General features: G+C 46.7%; 1 protein-coding gene across 1 annotated transcript; it reads left to right on the top strand.

Annotated features, from left to right (window-relative positions):
* Positions 1 to 5,954: 5,954 nt before the first annotated feature.
* Positions 5,955 to 21,708, top strand: LOC308467130 (uncharacterized protein; the record flags this gene model as incomplete). Its single annotated transcript, XM_080988552.1, has 6 exons — positions 5,955 to 6,035; positions 9,446 to 9,625; positions 11,468 to 11,590; positions 11,983 to 12,042; positions 12,135 to 12,192; positions 19,306 to 21,708. The coding sequence occupies 6 exons, from the start codon at positions 5,955 to 5,957 to the stop codon at positions 19,590 to 19,592; spliced, it is 789 nt and encodes a 262-aa protein (XP_080844678.1). The 3' UTR covers positions 19,593 to 21,708.
* Positions 21,709 to 21,966: the final 258 nt, after the last annotated feature.

Below are 21,966 nucleotides of genomic sequence, written 5' to 3'. Positions count from 1 at the left end.
AGCTGTCTTGGGACTCTTGGACTCTTGGCACCCTTCCCAGGAAAAGGGGAATGAAAAGCAGTTCAGCCTGTCCAAAGATGTTGCAACTAGAACAGAGCCTATTCATTAGCCTTTAAAAGTAACATTTTGCCTATGCACAGCATCTTGTGAGAAAAGCAGAGACAAGCAGAGAAAAGCTGTTTTGGATTTTTAGAAGACAAAAGGAGTTTTGGACAGTTTTGAGGCCTGGGGTGATTATTGAAGCCTGGGGTGATTTCAGACAGGATTTGGGTATCCTGTCCCTTCATTCCCCCTGTTTGTTTTTGGACAGCCGCCAGGCCTGTCCCAAATGGACCACTATCCTTTCTTGAGGCCACTGATGCTTGCCCCAAGTTTGGGAGCTGGGAGCTGCCTCCTGCAATTGTTGCTAGGTCAGCTGAACGCCTCCTTCGATGGGGTGCAGTGGCTACCTGCTCAGGAATCCACATAGTAGGAATTAGGTAGGCTGGGAAGCACACTCCATACCATCCCTGTGGGTGGATATGAGAAGCTTGCCTTCCATAAGCCTGCCTGACACACGTCTGTGAGCAGAGACACTACCTTCCCCTTCTGAAGGCCACACCAAGCCAGAAAGAGTTCCTGGCGTGGACTCAGGTGTAATGGTTTGGGCTGGGAACGTACATGTCAGATTGTCACTGGCGCTCTTTGATTTATTGACACAAAGCCAGCCAGTAATTCGGTGAACCTAGCCTTATCTGTGCCATTCGTGCACAGGGTTATTACCAAGTCGGTGCTGTGGTTCATGTTATGTAGTGTAGTTTCACCCTGGGCCAACAGGGGGATACTGTATATAGTTTTCACTAAGGTCTGTAGATAGTTTTCACTCAGGTCCGCGGCAGTTATTTTAGGCGGGAACTCTGGGCTGTTGTGGTTACAATGTTGACAGCCGGCTGCCTATAAATACAGGCCGGCTGAGCGGTTCGCAGTTAGTTCTATTCCAGCTTACCATAATAAAGAGCTACTTGAAGAAATCGCTGTGCCGGCTGCTATGTCAACCCACCACCTAACACTGGCGACGAAGGTGGGATTGATGGACATCAGAGCACAGCCAGATGCGGCCAGCCTCTGAACTGAGCTGAATCACTGAGCTGAATCACAGAGCGAAATCACTGAGCGAAATCACTGGGCAGAACCAATTCAGAGCTGACTGTTCTGGCTAGAGCACTGTGTTCCATCCATCGCCCTTCACGCCGGCATCGGAATCATGGCTTCACTTGTGCCTCTACCGCCGTTTGCGCCAGCCTCTGAATCATGGGACTCCTACCTCGCTCGGTTCGACTGCTACCTCCAAGCCAACGAACTGACAGAAGTATCACAGGAGCGGAAGCGGGGCCTATTCCTCAGCCTCTGTGGGCCTGAGGTGTTTGAGACGGCCCGAGCGTTGGTTGCGCCTGAAGCAGTCCAGGCAACACCATGGGACACGATCCAAGAGAAGCTCCGCAACCACTACGCACCAAAGCCGTCCAAGATTGCTGCCCGCCATGCGTTCTACCACCGGAACCAGGCAGAGGGGGAGTCAATCAACAACTACACCACCGCCCTGCGACAGGCTGCAATGCACTGTGAGTTCCGAGACTTAGACGATGCCCTGATGGATCGAATCGTCTGCGGGGTCCGGGACATCCATCTGCAACGGCGCCTCCTAGCCAAGCCAGACCTCACGCTACAGAAAGCCATTGAGGAGGCTGTGGCCTCAGAAGCTGCTGAACGCTCCGCCCAGGAGATCCGCAAGTCCAGCAGCCCGCGTCTTGCTAGGGAGCCAGTTCCGGTGCATCATGAAAAGGCCAGCAGTGAGGAGGCATCCTCCAGTGAAGACGATGACGTGCACCAGACAAAGCGGGAGCACAGGAAGTTCCAACAGAAGTCCAAGGGCCAACCGGAATGTGCTGGCTGCGGAGGCAACCATTCCCGTGCCAAGTGTCGATTCAGAGACGCCATCTGTAGGAAGTGTTCCAGAAGGGGCCACATCGCTAAGGTCTGCCGATCGGCTCCGTCTGACACCCCCCCTTCATCGATTCGCAAGTCCAAGTCTTCACTCCAGTCTGCCAAGGAAAGTTGTTTCGCTCTCACCAACTGCCGCTGCCCGTCTGGAACCACGATTGGCCAAACCGACTCGCCTACGCGACGCAAGCTGAACGTCACGGTGCTCATTGAAGGAGCTCCATGTGACATGGAGATCGACACCGGGTCTGCCCTGTCCATCGTGTCATGGAGCACCATCAAAAGACTGGTACCCAGAGTGTCCAAAAGGCAACTCGACTCTCACCGCGTACACCTGAGAGACTACCAGGGAAACGACATTCCCGTGGTAGGCGTTGGCCGGTTCCGGATCGCCTTCAAGGATTTTTCGGGCCTGCTCCGGTTGGTGGTGGTCGAAGGTCAGCGGCCAAGCCTCCTAGGGCTAGACTGGTTTGATGCCCTCGGCCTGGAAGTCACCGGCATCAACTGCATCTCTAACGCAGAGACTGAGGGTCTGGTCAAAGACTTTGCCGAGGTTTTTGACGGCACCTTGGGCCAATATACAGGTACGCCCATCTCCTTTAGCCTTGATCCACAAGTCGCCCCCATCAAGCTAAAGCCACGCCGGGTTCCCTTTGCTCTCAAGGCTAAGGTGGATGAACAACTGGACAAACTGATCGCCCAAGGAGTTTTGGAGCCGGTTGACCACGCAAAGTGGGAAACCCCCATCGTCACGCCTGTCAAGCCAGATGGGTCGGTGAGAATCTGCGCTGACTACAAGTGCACGATCAACAAGGCACTTCAGCAGCACGCTTATCCGGTTCCTGTTGTCCAACACCTGCTGCATTCCCTGGGTGAGGGTAAGGTCTTCGCTAAGCTGGACCTTGCCCAAGCCTATCAACAACTGCCAGTCGATGATGCCACTGCTGAAGCCCAGACGATCGTCACCCACCGGGGGGCTTTCCGTTGCCGCCGGTTGCAGTTCGGGGTGAGTGTGGCTCCTGGCATCTTCCAAAGCCTTATGGAGCGTCTCCTGCAAGGGCTTCCGGGCGTGGTACCATATTTTGATGACGTCTTGGTGTCTGCAGACTCACACCAGCAGCTGTTCGAGCGCCTCCGTGCCGTGCTGACCAGGTTCCAGGAGGCCGGGCTCAAGGTAAAGAGGGAGAAGTGCCAGATCGCCGTCCCACAGGTAGAGTTCCTGGGCTATCTTATCGATGCCTCCGGTCTTCATCCAACCACATCCAAGATCCGCGCTATCCAGCAGGCCCCCACCCCAAAGAACAAAACGGAGTTGCAGGCATTCCTGGGGCTGCTGAACTTTTATAACATGTTCCTGCCCCACAAAGCCACAGTGGCTGAGCCTCTTCACCGACTCCTTAGCACTAAGACGCCTTGGGCCTGGGGTCATCGGGAGACGGCGGCCTTCAACGCGGTCAAGGCTCTCCTTTCTTCAGACAGTGTGCTGGTACAGTACAGTGAATCCAGGCCGCTGGTCCTTGCCTGCGACGCCTCACCTTTTGGCATCGGTGCTGTCCTTAGTCACCGTTTTCCAGATGGAAGAGAAGCACCGCTCGCCTACTTTTCCAGGACACTATCTCCGACGGAACGGAATTACAGCCAGCTCGACAAGGAGGCATTGGCACTTGTGGCTGGAATGAAGAGGTTCCATGAATACCTCTATGGCAGGACTTTTGACCTCATCACTGACCACAAGCCACTCCTGGGCCTCCTCGCTGGTGATCGTCCAACTCCACCGGTCCTCTCACCACGCATGCTGCGATGGACTGTTTTCCTGGCTGCCTACCACTACCGGCTCATCCATCGCCCGGGGAAATCGATGGGCCATGCCGACGCCCTCAGCCGTTGCCCTCTTCCAGCATTTGTGGAAGACCCGGCTCCAGCTTCATCGCTCCTTCTGATTGAGGATCTTCCGGCAGCGCCTGTATCGGCTGCCACTGTGGCCTCCGCATCTGCCCAGGATCGCACCCTCAGCCGGGTGCTCAACTGGGTGTGGAGGGGGTGGCCACAAGGGCCTTTTGCATCGGAGTTCCAGCCCTTCGCAACCAGACAACATGAACTCTCAGCTCATCGTGGCTGCCTGCTGTGGGGAGACCGCGTCGTGATTCCCCAGGGACTCCGTCAGCGCGTCCTGGAGGCTCTGCACGTTGGCCACCCGGGAATTGTCAAAATGAAGGCGTTGGCTCGGTGTTATGTCTGGTGGCCTAATATGGACGATGCCATCACTGCCTGGGTGTCCGCCTGTCAAGCGTGCCAGGAGTCGAGGCCTGCACCACCGGCAGCTAAGGGACACACCTGGGAGACGCCAAAGACACCCTGGTCGAGGGTGCACATCGATCTGGCTGGCCCCTTTCACGGCCGGACCTTTATGGTAGTGGTGGACGCCTATTCCAAATGGCTGGAGGTCGCCCTGATGCCCTCCACCACTACCGAAGCTGTCATCCGGGTGCTGCGAGGCCTGTTTGCAACGCATGGGTGTCCTGATGTCCTTGTCTCTGACAACGGACCGCAGTTCACGTCAGGCACGTTTGAGCGGTATCTTTTGGGACTGGGCATCCGCCATGCCCTAACGGCACCTTTTCATCCATCCAGCAACGGGCAAGCGGAAAGAATGGTGCGCTCAACAAAAGAGGCACTGGCGCGCCTGGACCGGGGAGACTGGCATGAGCGGGTCGCCGAATACTTGTTCGTGCAACACATCACCCCTCATGCGGCCACAGGGAGGAGTCCTGCTGAACTGCTTATGGGCCGCCGCCTCAGGTCACCGCTCGACCGGCTACACCCAGACTTTGCCGTGGCTGAACCCCCAGGCTGTGCCAACGCACCACGGTCATTTGTCCCAGGAAACCAGGTCTTTGCCCGGAACTATGTGGGGGACATCCCTTGGGTGCCAGCCACAGTAGTGGGAGTCACTGGACCTCGCTCGTACCAGGTGGCACTCGAAGACGGACGCTTGTGGCGACGGCACATAGACCAGCTTAGGCCCAGGGTTGGGGACTTGGACAATACCGAGGTGCCCCCAACTGCGCTTGCGGCTCCAGAAGAGACACGTACAGATGGCGCGGCCCCACCTACACCTCCCTCACAAACTGCCAGAGTGGAGCCGAACCAAGCCGTTTCAGAACAGACTCAGACCACTCCACTTGCGGAGGCTCCACCCACAGCAGCGGATCCAGGGGAGTTGGTTCCAACGCCACCTAGGGTCGCACCACAGCCTCAGCGAGAACTGTGTGGCCCTCCGGACTTGGCTACCAGTCCCCGGCGGTCTGGCAGAGTTTCCAAGCGCCCAACTTATTTAAAGGACTATGTTGTTGGACAGGTATCACTGTTGGTCTAAGTATGGGAAATGTAACCGATATGCTTTTGTGCTTAATTGAACCATTACGCGTAGTGCTGTATATAAGGAAACCATTACGATTGTAACTAACGCCTTATCTCGGTGGGGAGGGGTGTTATGTAGTGTAGTTTCACCCTGGGCCAACAGGGGGATACTGTATATAGTTTTCACTAAGGTCTGTAGATAGTTTTCACTCAGGTCCGCGGCAGTTATTTTAGGCGGGAACTCTGGGCTGTTGTGGTTACAATGTTGACAGCCGGCTGCCTATAAATACAGGCCGGCTGAGCGGTTCGCAGTTAGTTCTATTCCAGCTTACCATAATAAAGAGCTACTTGAAGAAATCGCTGTGCCGGCTGCTATGTCAACCCACCACCTAACAGTTCAAGGGGGGCTTTAGTTAAGTTCTGGAGGCTCTGGGTGGAGCTCTAACAGGTGGCAAGATAATGAAAGGGGGCTGGGGCATCATTTCCCTGATTGAACGTCCCACACAAATACCCTTCTCTGCAGGGGTGGTGTAAGGCTATCCAGGGGCCCAGCAACCTTCTATAAAGTTCAGTTATGCAAAAGGAAAGGAAAGAAAATGTCCCCTTTTCAATCCATGCTGGATTCTTCAGCTGTGCAAAGCGTCAGCGTGATGCAGGAAGGCAGGGTGGTCATCTCACGGGCGTCGGGGCGTCTGGTGGGCGTTGGACATCTTGGGTCTCTTCCAACAAGGCTGGAGCGATGTCAGGGCGTCTGGGTCCAATCTGGGTCCTCATCAGCTGGTTCATAGGGATGCAGAGGTTCGACCAAGGCACAAGGCGTTCTGGCAAAAGTCCACCTGTTAAGAGAACAGAAAAACAAAGACGGCAGCGACTGCACAGAATATATTGATAGATAACATTTGCACATAAGGTAGAGGCCTAGCAAACATGAATTCAAAAGGGTATGCTTGGCAGGAAACTTCGCAAGGGGTTAACAGTTCTGTTCCTTGGGTTAAGTTTTGCCTGCTGAGATTTTTTCAAAAGTCTCATTCCTGTGCTCTAAGTTTCAGAGCTTTTGTGGCCTGTAAGCCATGTTGCAAATTTTCAGTTTCCATCTGTCAAAAATTGTTAGTGTCCGTAACGATGTGTTCCTTGCTTCTGGCAAAGTTTCAAAGTTTCAAAATTCCTATGTTATGCTGCGGCTCCTTTTTCAGAGTAAAATTGCACCTTAAAAAGAAAAATCCTTTTGACAAAGTTCACAGAAAGCATTCACTTGCTTTTTTAAGAAAGTCACTTCTTCAGGTTAGTACTTGGGGCAAGGGGGGTGGGTTACCTTTGGCCTTCGGGTTTATGTCGCTTGACTGTAAATCCAGACAGTGTGGGGTTCAGGGAAGCTGGCTGGGGAGAATACAGCAATGTCCTTCTTGGAATAGCAGCCAGGGGTTAACGCTCTGAAGCTACCTCCAAGCGCCTGGCACAAGGGGAAAAAAAAGCTGATGTCCTGTTACTTGCATGATTTTTAAAAAACAGTCTGTTCACATGCTTTCTGCAACAGTCTTTGAGCAAGAACAGAGATGAGAAGAAATCATTTTTGAGAAATCTTATTGTTCCCAGCCAGTGGGGGTGGGGTGTGTCAGGCGTGGGGCCTGTGGGCATTCCATTTCCCAGTGACCCTCTTGCCTGCAGATGGCACACTGGCTTCTTCCCTAGGTGTCTTCTGCCCCTCCCGTGGATACCCTTCGGGATTAAGTCTTTGTCTCTGGCCTTCTGGCTGCTTGAAGACAAACCCCTAATTATTTTGGCCCGGTCCTCTTTGAAAGAAGGATTCTGATTAAAAGTGCTTGGAGGTCTGTGGTCCTGGGCGTCGGATGACCCCAGGGGGTCGTACACTCGATGGGGTGGGGCCATCAAAGTGGAGTTTTAGCTGCCTCAATTGCAACATCAGTATTGTCCGCTGCCCTGAGGGCATTTATCTTGCGGATTTCCTCAATAGTCAGTATTGTAATCCTAGGGCTTTTAATCCCTCGGGTTTAATTGTCTCTTTTTTTAACAGTTCTGTCCTACGCGGCTCTCAAAGCCTTCCCTTCTGTTCCTTTCTGTCAATGCTCATCCTTGCATTGTGCTGCTTCTATCCCAAGAAGCCACATATGGTTCTTAAATGTGCCCTTAAGACAGGATTTGTGAGGAAAGAGACAATGGGAGGTTTTCCCACTTTCACCTTGCAGAGAAAACATTTGCTCAGTTTAGGAATCAAAATGGTTCTGGTTAGTCTTCCTGTGCTGATCTATGTATGTGCTTGATTGGTATGCTTATGAACATTACCATATATCTAAGACCATAAAATTCCTATCACACTCCTCTTAAGCCCACTCCCCAATAAAATATTTGAAGGGGCTGGGACTCCCCCCCCCCAAAAAAGTTGATGGGTATTGTCATTCAAATTTTGTGTGTGCTGGGTCGTGTGACTGATAATACTGGCCCACCCATATTTTATTTAAGTTGGCACCTCTGCACCCCAGCAACCTTGTTATTAGGAAGTGGGGTGGGCACTAATTTTTCACCCATGCACAATGATCCCATGTTGAAAACAAACACATTTGCATCCACTGTATTAATGGGCTGAGGGACTTTTTTATGTGTCCTTATGACCAACAGGTGGTGGAAGGAGCGAGCCAGATTCTAGTGAGTGAGACTGTCCCTGGCTATATTACTGGTTTTCGCCCTCTCACTGGCCAGAGCTGGAGGAGCTAATGGGCAGAGGGGGGTAAAAAGTAAACAAAGGAATTGTACAGCATGGAAATATTATTATTTACAACTTTAAAAAGAGATACAAGGGGAAACTAAGACAAATTAAAGAACCTGAAGGGCGAAATCAAGTTTATTTGCCTTTCAGCCATCAAGTCTTTGGATGTGAAAAGGAGCAGAGGAAAGGGTAGGCGGATATGAAGTCTGCTTCAAGCAGAGTGAAGAATAAATACAGAAAATAGAAGGCTTTTCTTTTAAAAAGGCAACTGGAGAAGCCATTTCATAAAAAGAAGGCTGGGGTTTCCGTTGCCAAAGTTGTTGCTGTTATCATTATTTATTTAATTTATATACCGCCCTATACCCGAAGGTCTCAGGGCGGTTCACATAAAATATCAAATACACAAAATGAAAACAATAACGACCCAATAAACCCCACCCCCACCCCAAAATAAGAGCCAGCATTTTTAAAAGGCTATAAGATGTAGATCATGTCAAGCAAAGGCCTGGTTAAAAAGGATCATTTTTGCCTGGCAAACTTCTCTGGGGAGAGCATTCCACAGGCGGGGAGCCACTGCAGAGAAGGCCCCTTTTTGTGTTGCCACCCTCTAGACCTCTCAAAGAGGAGGCACATGAAGGAGGGCCTCAGAAGATGATCTCAGGATCCGGGTAGGTTCATATGGAAAGAGGCGGTCCTTGAGGTATTGCAGTCCTGAGCCATTTAAGGCTTTATAGGTCAAAACCAGCACCTTCAATTGGGCCCGGAAACTAATTGGTAACCAGTGCAGTTGGGCCAGGATTGGTGTAATATGCTCAAACCGTCTTGCTCCAATGAGCAACCTGGCTGCTGAATTCTGCACCAGTTGAAGTTTCCGAACCACCTTCAAAGGCAGCCCTACGTATAACGCATTGCAGTAATCTAACCTTGAGGTTATCAGAGCATAGACAATAGTAGTTAGGCTATCCCTGTCCAGATAGGGGTGTAGCTGGGCCACCAGCTGAAGCTGATGGAAGGCACTCTGGGCCACTGAGGCGACCTGAGTCTCAAGAGATAGCAAAGGATCCCGGAGTTTCTCCAAGCTACGAACCTGCTCCTTCAAGGGCAGTGTAACCCCATCCGGAGCAGGCGATCTCCCAGGGTTAAACAACATGGGGGAAGGAATTAAGCCCTGCATAACCCCACACTGGAGGTTCCATGGGGCTGAAAAGTAACACCCTCTGGGAGCGACCATCCAAGTAGGACTGGAACCACTGCAAAGCGGTGCCACCCGCTCCTAGTTTGGAGAGTCACTCCAGAAGGATACCATGGTCAATGGTATCGAAAGCCGCTGAGAGGTCGAGAAGAATTAACAGGGACATGTTTTCCTTGTCTCTCTCTTGACAGAGGTACAGGGCGACGAACGCCAAAACCAGTTTCTGTGCCAAAACCAGGCCAACCCCCCTATTGAAATGGATCCAGGAAATCAGCTTCTTCCAAAAGCACCTGGATCTAGTCTGCGTCCACTCGCTCCAGAACCTCACTCCAGAAGTTAGAAAAACCAAGATTGGGAAGATTTTAACACAGGTAAGACTTAGAAGTGAGAAGGGTAGGGGAATCCAGGGGGAAAGAAAGCTGTGCATGTGATAAAGAGCAAAGCAGAGGGGGAGAAGACAACATAGTTCCATTTAATTTCATGTTAGCGCAGGTTGCCTTGTTGACAAAAATGGTTTGCAGCCATTTTGTGATAGCTTCATTGGGACTATAGATAAGCTCCTTCGCTAATGGGCAGAACTTCATTTTATTTATAATGTTGCTTCCAAGGAGTAGAATAACAAACCCTCTTGAGCAGCAGGCTTAAAAGTGGTGGCATTTGGCATATGAAGCTAGGAAGTGGCATTGTTGTTATATTTTAATAATACCCCACCCTTTTCCCTGATGGGAATCAAGGCAACTGACAAGCATTCTGGGAGCCACTTCAGATTGGTGAAGTTAGAGAAGATTGAAGACATGAAAAGAGAAACAACTATTGAACCAGAAAAGGTTTGGAAGCCACTAGGATCAATAACTGGTTCTGGGGTAAGCAAAAAAGGGGGAAATAACTGAGAAAGCCACAAGGAGCAGCAGCAAACAGCAACCAACCAAGGGTGAGAGTATTATACCTAATTGTAGTTACTGGGCAACTGCAGAAGAGGGTCACCAAAATATTGTTGAGTTTTTGTTCATTCAGATGTGTATAAATCCAGAAGGTTCCAAACATGCCAGCATTTTGGATCCTCGCCAGTAATTTTGTTCCTAAAGTAATACATTTAGAATACCCATTTTAAAAGCTGATGCAACAGTTGCCTTGCTGATTTCAGTGTGAAAAGGCAAATAAGGCATTTTGAGGGTGAATCTACTGATGGCAATGGTAGAGGCGGCCTGGTAGAGGCATTAGAGTGAGTAGAGGTTTTCACCATTTTGCCAGCCATTTTTAAGCAAAAAAAAGTCCAGCAAATGTTTAAGCACATGCATATTCATAGTTAGGGAGGATGAGCCTTGACCATTTGTTCCTGTACATAAAGGGCAGAAAATTTTGTCTGCTAATGGTAAAGCTGAAATGACTGAGAAAATGTTTGAAACCTTATGAAACTTGACTCTCTGGCCATTTCTACTCATACATAAGGGGGTGGCTGATTGTTCCACTAATGACCAGAGCAGGGCCACACAAAATAATAATAACCCATATTTGTGAAACATTTTGGAATAGAGGTCTGTACCCTTAAATCCTGTAGATAAAGGAGGCATGTAGCTCCCAATTTTCTTTGCCTGGGGTACAGGTATGTATGTTTCGTGCAGGAAACATGATCCATAAATGCTGAGACTTTATTAGATATTTAATTTGACCCAAATTGTATTACTGGCTTTTTGGTGAAAACTTGCATGATAGGGTTGATAGTTGCTGGGTTTCCAACAAATACTAAAATTTGGATCCTCGCCAGTACTTCTGTTCCTAAGGTAATATATTTAAAAACCTGGTATAGCAAACTGCTTCCTTTGCCTGTAACCTTTCACTTGGTTACCTTCAACTGCAATTGTAGCTTCTATTAAAAAACTTTTGAATTATCAGAGGTGGCGATAGGGACTAATAACTAACAAGTAATCTCTAAATGCTCTACCGTAATTATAGCAGCAATACAGTTGTGTGTCTTCTGGCTGAAGGTCAACTAGGTGAGTATCTTGTGCTTGGCTGAGGAGAAAATCTGTTGTGTTCTGCCTGCAACTCTTTGTACAAAGATTCTTTCAGGTCGCAGTGAGGGGGACCATTCAAGCACCCTGAGCCTGTTGGAGAAAAGGTAGGCTCTAAATGGAATAATATGTCAAATATGCAAACTAAATATTCCAAAGAGCTTGTATTAAGCAATGTTGGTTATTCAATCCCTTTCTCAGAAGAGCTGCGAACTCGAAAGCCTAATGCAGTCGCTCTCCGTGTTTCGACCTGGAGGGACTTCTCTTGTCGGGACACCACTGCAGGGGAGGCCTTTTCCTGTGCTGCCGCCACCACACAATAAGGTACATCTTTTGGTGGGACAGCCATCCTTGTTTTGTTCCAGCTCTTTTTTTTACAGACCTCACAGAGCTACCTGTGCCTGAAGCAGATCTGCTCCATTGACAAAGGGCAATATCAGAGCTCTTGATACATCAAGTGAACATGTGCAGTGTAGGGTTGAGAGACACCTGCATCTTTAGGTAACCTGCTGCTTTAGCTCCTGTGTCTGGAGGGGAGGGCTGCTGAAGATCCTAGTCTCTTCCAGGTGCATCTCAGTGACACAAGAAATAGAATTTTGCAAGCCTTCAGGAAACTTAACGGCAAGTGAACTTCACACTCTACAATTCAGTGATCATTTTTAGTAGAATCCTTTTGTGCTGGCCTCTCCATTTCCCCCCACTTGATCTCTTCACAGTTCTGTCGAAGAGCCCACCACACTCACTCAGGTGAAGCCAGCTCTTCCTGCAGAAGTCAGGTTAGTAAGAACAGTGGTGTTCAAAAAAATTTCTCTGGAATTGGTGGGAAAGAGCCGGGGACAAACTAATGAGTCCAGATTGCTTTTCACAGGCCAGCAGAAGGAACTTCCAGGCCCATGAATTCACACTTCAGAGGGACAAACAAAAAGGTGAGCATAAAGGCAGAGTTTTAAGACTGGAACCAGTCTCTCTGTTCTGCTCTGCAAATTAATGGCAGTGAAAATGGCACTCTGTGACAAACACATATAGGTGAATATCCCTTGCTTGGCAAGGGATAAAACCTCAATTGTGTTCTGTCTGCAACTTCATAGCTCTTAAGGGTTTTCTTTTTCCTGAGAGAACATTCTGTATTCAGTGTTCTCTCAGGTTTTGCTTTTCACCTTGTTGCATTGCCAAAAAAAAAAAAAAAAAAAGCAAAAGACACTGGTGGTCGGCGCTCCTGGTTTCCAGGACGGGGTTCAAGCCCCTGCGGTGTCCCTGCTTACTTCCAATGCAACCTCTCTCTCTCTCTCTCTCTCTCTCTCTCTCTCTCTCTATCTCTCCCCCTTAAGAACTAAATGAAGCAAAGTGCTCCTCTGATTTATCACTGGTGTGTGTCTAAGACAAGGTGGATTACATGGATGCTTCCCATCCTAGCACTCCTTGTCATAGGGAACAAAATACTTATTTCTTTTATGTATATAGAAAAGACTGTCTATTAATTTTGCATTGTTTGTTTAGGAAGTAACAAATACACAAACAAACGGATCCTATTTAGATTATTCAGAATGTGGAAAAGGCTGGGATGAAAGAGGAAATGGCATGACGTTTACTCTTTAACAGAAGAAGAACAGCAAATATTCATTTGGCTAAGTGTCAATGGCTACTCTAAGCAAAGACATGTCCAATTTCTGCAATTGGGAGTATCTGCAGATGCGATATTGCATGTTCAGTCAGGCCCTTTTGTTTTCTCCTGATCTTGAGGAATGCGGTTTGACCCTAAGTAAGTTTACTTAGAAGGAAGTCTGTGTGCTTCCAAAGACTTACTCCCTAGTAAGTGCACTTTGGGGCAGGGCTATAGCATGTGTTGTATGCAGGGGGTGGGGTCCCAGGCACTTCCGGATAAGGCTGCTAGGAAAGATCCTTACAGAGCCACTGCAAGTCAGCGATACCCAGACATTAGAAGAACTATCCGCCCAGATCTTCAGGAGGGCCAGAATTGCATTGTGCAACATTTTCCACATTAGGTTGTGGAAATTTCTTACTTACTTTGGGGCGGTATATTGCTGAAGGGAACGACACACCTTTCCCTGCAGTGAGATTTTCAAATTCCACACTTATCTGAAACATGCACATTTCTGCTAGTTATCTAAGGAAATATTGTACAGTAAACTGGAAGAGGAAGTGTGAGTCACCGGTGCTCCCATTCCCCCAAATGTACATATATTAGATATACAGTACTGGGGAATAGGAGCACCAATGACTCGCACTTCCTCTTCCAATATTTATTTTAGTGCGTGTAATTCCCCTCTTTGAGAAAGTTCCAAAATTACTGAATTAGAAAGAAGTGCATGTGGCACTAAATGTGACACTCATTTGGTACCAATGTTCTGGGCCTGGTTACATGCCACAGACGTGCTCTGGCTTGGCCAGAGACCAGCTTGTAAAGTTATACATGATTCTATAAGCCACCGTGTTCACCATAAATCTACATCAATACTCATAAACCTCTCTGTTTGTTGTTTTACAGCTTTCTCAGAAAATCAAGCATGTGTGAAAGGTCACAGCCACGCCATAGATGAAAAAGCACATTTAAAACACATGGTCTCTCCCTCACACCCAGAATCGTAGCAACTATAGTTTACCCCTCACAGAGCTATAATGCTTAGCGCCTTTAACAAACTACAGTTCCCAGAATTCTCTGGGGAAGCCATGTGCTTTAAATGTATAGTGTGAATAGGACCAAAGTTCCACCCGCATTTTGTTGCGTCTCATAGATTTCTCCACTGACTGAGTTGGGGAAGAGCACAGTAGTTTCCTTGCACATGTGCCACTCCTTTCAGTGAAGTGCAAGAGAACTTTATGGCTGGCTGTGCCCTTAAAATATAACTGTGCCTGCAAGCTCTGTTGGAAGATAATAGTCTAGTATATGATGTATGTTAGGTTGGAAGTGGAATTCTATTGCCATTGCAGTATCAGCTGTCAGCAAATTCCAATCAGATAATGGGACGGCAGACTAGACAGAGTAAGCAGGTCCTGTACTGCTGTAACTGGAATGTTGCTAGGTATCTAACATGACTCATATTCTGAATGTATTTCAGAACATGTTAACACATCATCTGGGGAAATTATACTAATGGCACTACACTCTAATGAGAGTATCATAAGGCAATCACCAAAAAATGGGCATATTCTGCTGTTCCCCCTATGCTATGGAATAACATCAGTTTCTGTGCACAGCTTGTAAAGACTTTACCTTTCGCTGACCCATAGGATTGGACCTAGTTCTTTTGTGCTTGAATCTCTTCCATTTTTATTTGCTCTTACATACTGTTGTTTTACTGGTTTCAGGTTGTATTTTGGTTTGAACGTTATTGTTTTGTTTTTATGCTTTCTACCTCTAGGAGTAGTTTTTTTGTTAACATATTAAGCCCACTTATAAATGCTTTTAAATAAATAAAATATGATATTCTTTCCTTCCAGTCTGTCCCTTCCTAATCTTGAGATAATTCACAGACCATACAGTAATATAAAAACAAGAAAAATATCCACACCTATTTGGAGGAAGAGGAGTGGTTAACCATCTGGCATGAAATTGATATAAGCAACATATATTAAAGGCCATTTTAAAAAGAAGTATTTTACTTATTTTGCTTATAGCCCTGAGCTAAGGAGATAAGTAACTATACAACCTTTAGAAGACACCTGAAGGCAGCCCTGTATAATGAAGTTCTTTAATGTTTAATGATGTTTTTATATATGTTGGAAGCCACCCAGAATGGCTGGGGCAACCCAGTCAGATAGGAGGGATAATAATAATAATAATGGAATAGGACATCCCTATTTTTATCAGAGAAATGTTGGAGGGTGTGCAAGTATGAGGGATTTAAACAATTAAACCTCCAAACTATCCTCTATGTCCCAGCTATGCAGACGGCAGGGTAACCATCATATCGCTGTGCCCCTGTTTCCAAGTTCACATAAGCAGCTCAGGAGAATATCATTGGTGATGGCATGAAAAACTGCCAAGAAAGCCATGAGAATAAATAGGGCTGCCCTCCCCTTGTTCCTCTCTAAGCCCAGGCCATCAGGGCAACCAAGGCAGTTTTGGTGTTGAAAGTGGAACTGAAACGCAATTCAAATGAGCCTATAAATCAGCTTAATGATTTAATTGACCAATTAAGTTGCATGAAACCAAATACACCTGTTTGTCTGTTGGAATACTAACTTTCCTGATGTGGTACCAGAAGAAAAAGCTGTGTTAAATATACAGAATGCAGAAATGAGCTGTAGTACATTGAAAATATTTCACATATGTGCTGCTGTACATCTGCTTTCTGGCTCATAGGGAATGACACAGAGCAAAAGTTTTACGTTTCTGCAATTCTTTGGGCAGAAACAAAAAGCAGCTACCTGATCTTACAGCAGCGTCTTGTTTGTTTTCACTGCTCATTTTCTGGGATGTAAAACCTGTTTTCCTAATCCATCTGATCCAAGTTGGAAAGGGTGAACATATCCTCTCTTCAAACAATCATCTGGGCAAAAACAAACAATGTCATGTTACAGCAAAAACATACTTTTTGTTCAGTTTGATGAGTCAGAATGTAAAAACTGTGTTGCTGAATCAGCCCAAGAGCCACAAACTCCCATGTTCTGTTTAGGACAGTAGCCAGCCAAATGTTTCTGAAAAATTTCCAAGCAGATTCCAAGTGGATCCCTTCTCAGCGTCTAGCATTCTGAAGTATTCAGCCTTCTACATAGATATGAAAGCTAATCAGCACTAATAGATTGTTTTTGTACAGCACTGTTGACATGTAAACATCTCAGTACATTAAAATACATGAAAAAAATACACGCGAACCAATGCAGTCAGAGGTTTGAGTGTCGGACTAGGACTTGGGAGACCAGGGTTCAAATCCTTGCTCTTGGCCATGAAGCTCACTGGGTGACCTTGGGCCAATTACTGCCTCTCAGCACAACCTACCTCTCAGGGTTGTTGTGAGAAGGGGAGGAGGTGAACCATGTGCACCACCTTCAAGTTCCTTGCAGGAAAGGTGGGACGACAGTGTAATAAATACCTAAGAAATACAAGGCATGCAACGGCCATTCAGATTTCAGACTGTCTTAGAGCAAGAGGGAACTGCAGGTTCTTTTTTGCTCATGACTGTAGAGTCATATTTCTTCTTTTCCAGTTGCAGGGAGACAGCACCACTCATTTGTAAAGGACTCCTCCTTCACATTCTGTTAAGTTGTGGGTGAACATATCAGACAACATAGTGATTCTTCAAACAGCTCTTGCTTATTCACAGGCCAGGACAGAACTGAACTAAAGGGTTCAGCCAGCCTGCTTATATAGAGCTCCACTACAACGCAACAGTAACAACTTTCTGTAACTATCCAATCACTGAACGTCACTTTCAATTCCTTATTTGCATATGTGGACCTGAGTGAAAACTATCTACAGTATCCCCCTGCTGGCCCAGGGTGGGAACTTCAGTACATAACACATTCCATAGTTGTGAAGCAGAGGGGATTTCAGCAGATGTAGTCTGCATGGCAAGCATCCAACATCCCTGAGTGCCACCTACACAACTGTTTAATAGTGCAGTATCCCCATCTTCCTTCTCATCTGGCTATCTTAAATTTTCTCCACCTCTATCTATATCCCATATTATTATTGCTTCCTCTAGCTATGATTGTGTCTCCAAGTTTTGGAAGCTCAGGCACAACCCTCAGTTTCCAAAGATCTTGCAGAATGTCTGCAGGATTTGCAGCTGAAAACCAGAACTCTGTATTTGGAAAGGAAAAAGCCCCAATCAGGTACCAGTCTAACATTTTATGATTCAAGGAACCCTCAGATAAACAGGTTTGAAATAAGACAGACTTCCCAACGACTGAAATACAAACCGACGCACTGCTAGAATTTTCAATAACACCTTTGTACATTTCTCTGCCTTGCCGGATCATTATCACTAGTTAGTACCAGGCTGATCCCGGAGAGCTGATTAATTAATTAGTTAATGATTTAACTGTGGCCTCGAAGAGTAATTGTTAATGATTTAATTGTGGCTTTGAAGATACGGAGAACGGTATTGTTAGTAGCAATAAGCATTTAAGGAATGCAGCAGCGTACTTTACAAATCTGAAACTGAAGTTTTAGTGCCTGAGGTGGAAAATGGAAATGGTGTTCCCGGTTTACACTAATTAATGTGGTGGAACACATTCTATCTACTGGGGAATTCTCCGTCAGCCCTATTAAAATGAACAGAAATTAAGCAGGAACATGAATGACAGAGTAACTTCTGTTCATTTCAATTAGGTTTTCACAGACTGTTCTGGTGAAATATGCTCCGTGGTTGTTAAGGACAATCAAAGAAACATTTGAACATTTTAGCGTAGTATAGGATAGGATTGAAATATTTTTTTAGGATATACAACCAGAACCAGTATCCATGCCTCTCTTCAAGGGCATTGGCGATTCTTCTACGGTTTTCCATGACATATTGTTGAGAACAGGGATTTTCAACTCTGACAAAAATGGAAAACAAGAAAAGAGAAAGGCTTCTTTTTGTTGATGAGGAGAGTTTGTTTGTCTCAAATTAGGCTGAGTATAATTGAGATTATCCAGCAGAAGCAAACTCATACTTCTCATTGAGCTTGTACACATACCTAAGGTACATATATTCTGGGAAGTTTTTAATGTGTGACATTTTAATGTATTTTTAATCTTTGTTGGAAGCCGCCCAGAGTGGCTGGGGAAACCCAACCAGACGGGCGGGGTACAAATAATAAATTACTATTACATATGTAAGAGGCTTGTTTATATTTTGGGAATTATTCATGTTCTTATGTTTTCTATTTTCGGGATGTCCCGTGATTGTATTATAAAACAGTTGCGTTCTATGTTTTAAATCAAGCACTGCTAGGAATTGTTGCTTTTTGTTTTCCAAGTTATTTATTATCAGCCTTGGAATGGCAGTCTGCCTTCCTACCATGGCCATACAGTAGTCTAGGGAGTGCTGAAGCCGCATAATTTTCAGTTAGAAAGTTACTGGTGGAAGGCTGCTTTCCAAAATCAAAACAGGGCCTGGAGTCTCGTTGCAGAGCTCTTGCTTGTGGTGACTGGAACATGTCGACTTTGGTAGGGCTGCAGTTTTTAACCATGCTGTTTTAATCACAATAGGACTTGTACAGCACTCATTTAGGAAAATACACCATTTTATATATGCTGAGTCCCATTGTCTCTTCCCTACATATATACAGTGCATCCTTGTATTTCCACAGACAGGAGAAGAGCTTTCACAGAAAAGGGAGGCCTGTATTATTTTCAGACAATATTTACTCCATACCTCTTATTTAGAAATTAAGCCATACTACATGACATAAGTTTTTGAATTCATGTGTTATTTACACTGGCATATCCCTTGCTGAAAAGCTAAACACACACACACACACACACACACACACACTCTTTTAAAATGTGAGGGAAACTTCCTTCTGGTTTGATGCAGTTATTCAGCCTTTCTGTTCCTTTGCACCTGTCTTTTCTGTTTAGGCTGTGCACTTTAATGGAGCACAAACACAGATATTTTACGCACAATATCCTGAAACACTCCGGCTGCTGATTTCTGAAGGTCACGCTCCTCTTAAGAAACAACAACAGGGCAAATAAGTTTTATACACACACTCACGCAAAACCAAGCAGTCGGCAACATCAGTTATATTCCACCGGCTTCTAAGCTGACTGGCTGTAAATGAAAACGAACACTTATTAAACTTTCTGAAAGAAAAATTATAATGCAGTGGTGACGGTCACCAAATGCACATGATCTTGTCCTTGGAGCAACCCCGTCCTCTGGGGCAGCTGGATAGTCTGCAACTCATGCCTCTTCCTGGCAGCAGTGGCGGATGATATGTGGAGCAGAGAGAGCAGCTGCCTTATGCAAAGGCAGTTTCTTGCACATGCTGCGGAGGTAAGTGCAGGGCAGAAGGGGCTCATCAAACTGGGAAGGCAGCCCATTTAGGAGAAAGAAAACCAGTCCTAAACCTCTCTTGCCTTGCAGGGTTATCTTCGGGAGACGAAAGGGCCAGGGAGAAAATCCTACACAAATCAGGAGCGGATTCCCCAAGAGACAGCACCCTATACGCCTCCTTTTGGCAACTCCTGCAGTCCAGCTGGTGTCAGATGCCTCACTCTGCTTTCCTTTGGACCACATCAGCAAGGCCAGGAGGAGGGTCTTGCAGCCCAGGATCTCCACACACACACTGCCCAGGCTTGTACCCTGGAGAGGGTACAGTGGTACCTCTGGATGCCAATGGGATCTGTTCTGGAGCCCCGTTCGCATCCTGAAGCGAACGCAACCCGCATCTGCGCTTGCGCGGGTCGCAATTCGCCGCTTTCGCGCATGCACGTGACGTCATTTTGACCGTCTGCACACGCGCGAGCGGCGAAACCCGGAAGTAACACGCTCCGTTACTTCCGGGTCGCCGCGGAGCACAACTCGAAAATATTCATCTTGAAGCTACTTCAACCAGAGGTATGACTGTACTTCTGAACCAACTGCAGCTTCTGAACTATCCTTGAGGGTAGCCCTACATTAGGTGCATTGCAATAAGCTACGCCCTGTCCCGGTCCAGGAACGGCAGTCTTTCTCCTGAACTGAACATATTTAAAGGTGCTTTTTTTGGTATTTTTCACATCCGTAATGTGAATAGAGTTGTTAGCTGTTGTCAGCAACCGTCTGGCCTTCACTTATCTCTTTAACAGCAACATGACCTGCATAAATCAGCCAGTAGTACTTTCTAGATACTGTACAGAGATAAGCAGAGGTAAGCAAACCAAGCTTCTGTCAAAGGCAAAGAAGGAGGAAGAGGAGGGGGACCATAAAAAAAGTTGGCAGCCTTAAGAGTACACCTTAGATTGTTAAAGTGTATACCACAAAAGTGGAAGGTGTGGCTTTGAAAAACAGGTGTTTGAAAGCATGTGTATCCTGCAAGTGACCTGTGCCAGGGAGCCAGGATGGACTTCATCTCCCTGCTCAGTGAGCATACACTGAACGTCAAACTCAGGCTTATTGCTGTGTATTGTGGGATTAATGAATTATTTCCCATGGGGCATTATGATTTTATTAATGTTAGTAGAATGCACATAGTGTAATATAAGCAGGGAAGCAGTACCAGCCACAGGGAAGCTTTCCTCAGCTGGTTAGAGCATGGTGCTGATAATGCTAAGTTTGCTGGTTCAATCCCCATATGGGACAACTTCATATTCCTGCATTGCAGGGGGTTGGTCTAGATGATCCTCAGGATCCCTTCCAACTCTACAGTTCCAGGATTCTATTATTCCATCCTGCATCCCTGGAGCAGAGTCTGTTTTGGAGAAACACTAAGTGAGGATTTGAACTCCAGCCTCTATTTCTGTTAGTCTAACACTCTTAAGTTAGTCTAACACTCCCTATACCTGTTCCCCTCCAGGCGTTTTGAACGATGGCTACCTCCAGACAACCTGTTTATTGAGCATTCATTCTGATTTGCTTTCAGGGAGAGCCGAGCAATTGCTACCTCACAACTTCGAGTGCGATTTCCCTGTCACTTTCCTTGCTGCAAAAAGGCCCGTTTGCCCTGGAAGCAGGTTTTTTGCACAAGAGCACCAAAAAAAAACACCCTTTCGTTGCACAGCCTGTGTTTGCTGGTACAGTGGTACCTCGGGTTAAGTACTTAATTCGTTCTGGAGGTCTGTTCTTAACCTGAAACTGTTCTTAACCTGAAGCACCACTTTAGCTAATGGGGCCTCCTGCTGCTGCTGCGCTGCCGGAGCACAATTTCTGTTCTCATCCTGAAGCAAAGTTCATAACCTGAAGCACTATTTCTGGGTTAGCGGAGTCTGTAACCTGAAGCGTATGTAACCTGAAACGTATGTAACCCGAGGTACCACTGTATGTGATTGAATCCTACATGGAAAAAAGCAACCGTCTGGAAGCAGCCTAAAATTCCTATAATCCCCAACTGGCCCCACTGGGGAGCTCTGGGAAGTGTAGTTCTTTGAAGGAAACAGGCGTCTCTTAACTACTCTCAGCAGGCTGAAGAAACTGCCTTGAAACTGAGGAGCAGAAAAGAAGCGAACTCTGGTTTCTGCTGTTGGGACAGGGGACATCACACCACTCATCCAGACTCCCGGCAATAATATCAAGGCAAGAGGGAGACAACCTGGCTTCCATCAGAGCTTGCTTCTGCCAGAAAGAACACCCAGCTCCAGTTCCCTGTTATTACCCTGGGAGTGCTGTGGGAAAGGACACTCTGGCTTCAAGCATCAGCCAAAAGAACAAAATCTGCCAGCCGTTATTCAAGCAAGAACAGCAGCAAGGGCAGGTCTGCCGGGTCCTAGCAAGCTATAAATGCTTGCAGTGCTTACAGCTCACCATTCTGTTTTGGCATTAAAAACTGATTTTCCTCCCAGCACTTTCCTCCTCCAGCTCCCTTTCGTTGTGCGTTTTGGTTTTTTTAGTCCATCAGCTCGATGGCAGGTCCTCTCTCTCTCTCTTTTTTGCTGTGAGCCGCTTTGGGAGACAATAATTATCTGAAAAGTGGGATAAAGGAAGTAAAATGAAGCACTGAGCTGTATATTCTTGTCTTAGGCTCCATCTGCACTATAAATTTAAAGCAGTATCGTAACATTTTAAACAGTTGTGGCTTCCCCCAAAGAATTCTGGGAAGTGTAGTTTTTC

The sequence above is a fragment of the Podarcis pityusensis genome (genome assembly GCF_964106645.2).
Source record: "Podarcis pityusensis genome assembly, chromosome: 17".
In the NCBI taxonomy this organism is placed as follows: Eukaryota; Metazoa; Chordata; class Lepidosauria; order Squamata; family Lacertidae; genus Podarcis; species Podarcis pityusensis.
Note: the sequence above shows the minus strand (reverse complement) of the source record. Positions and strands in the feature narration are given on the sequence as shown.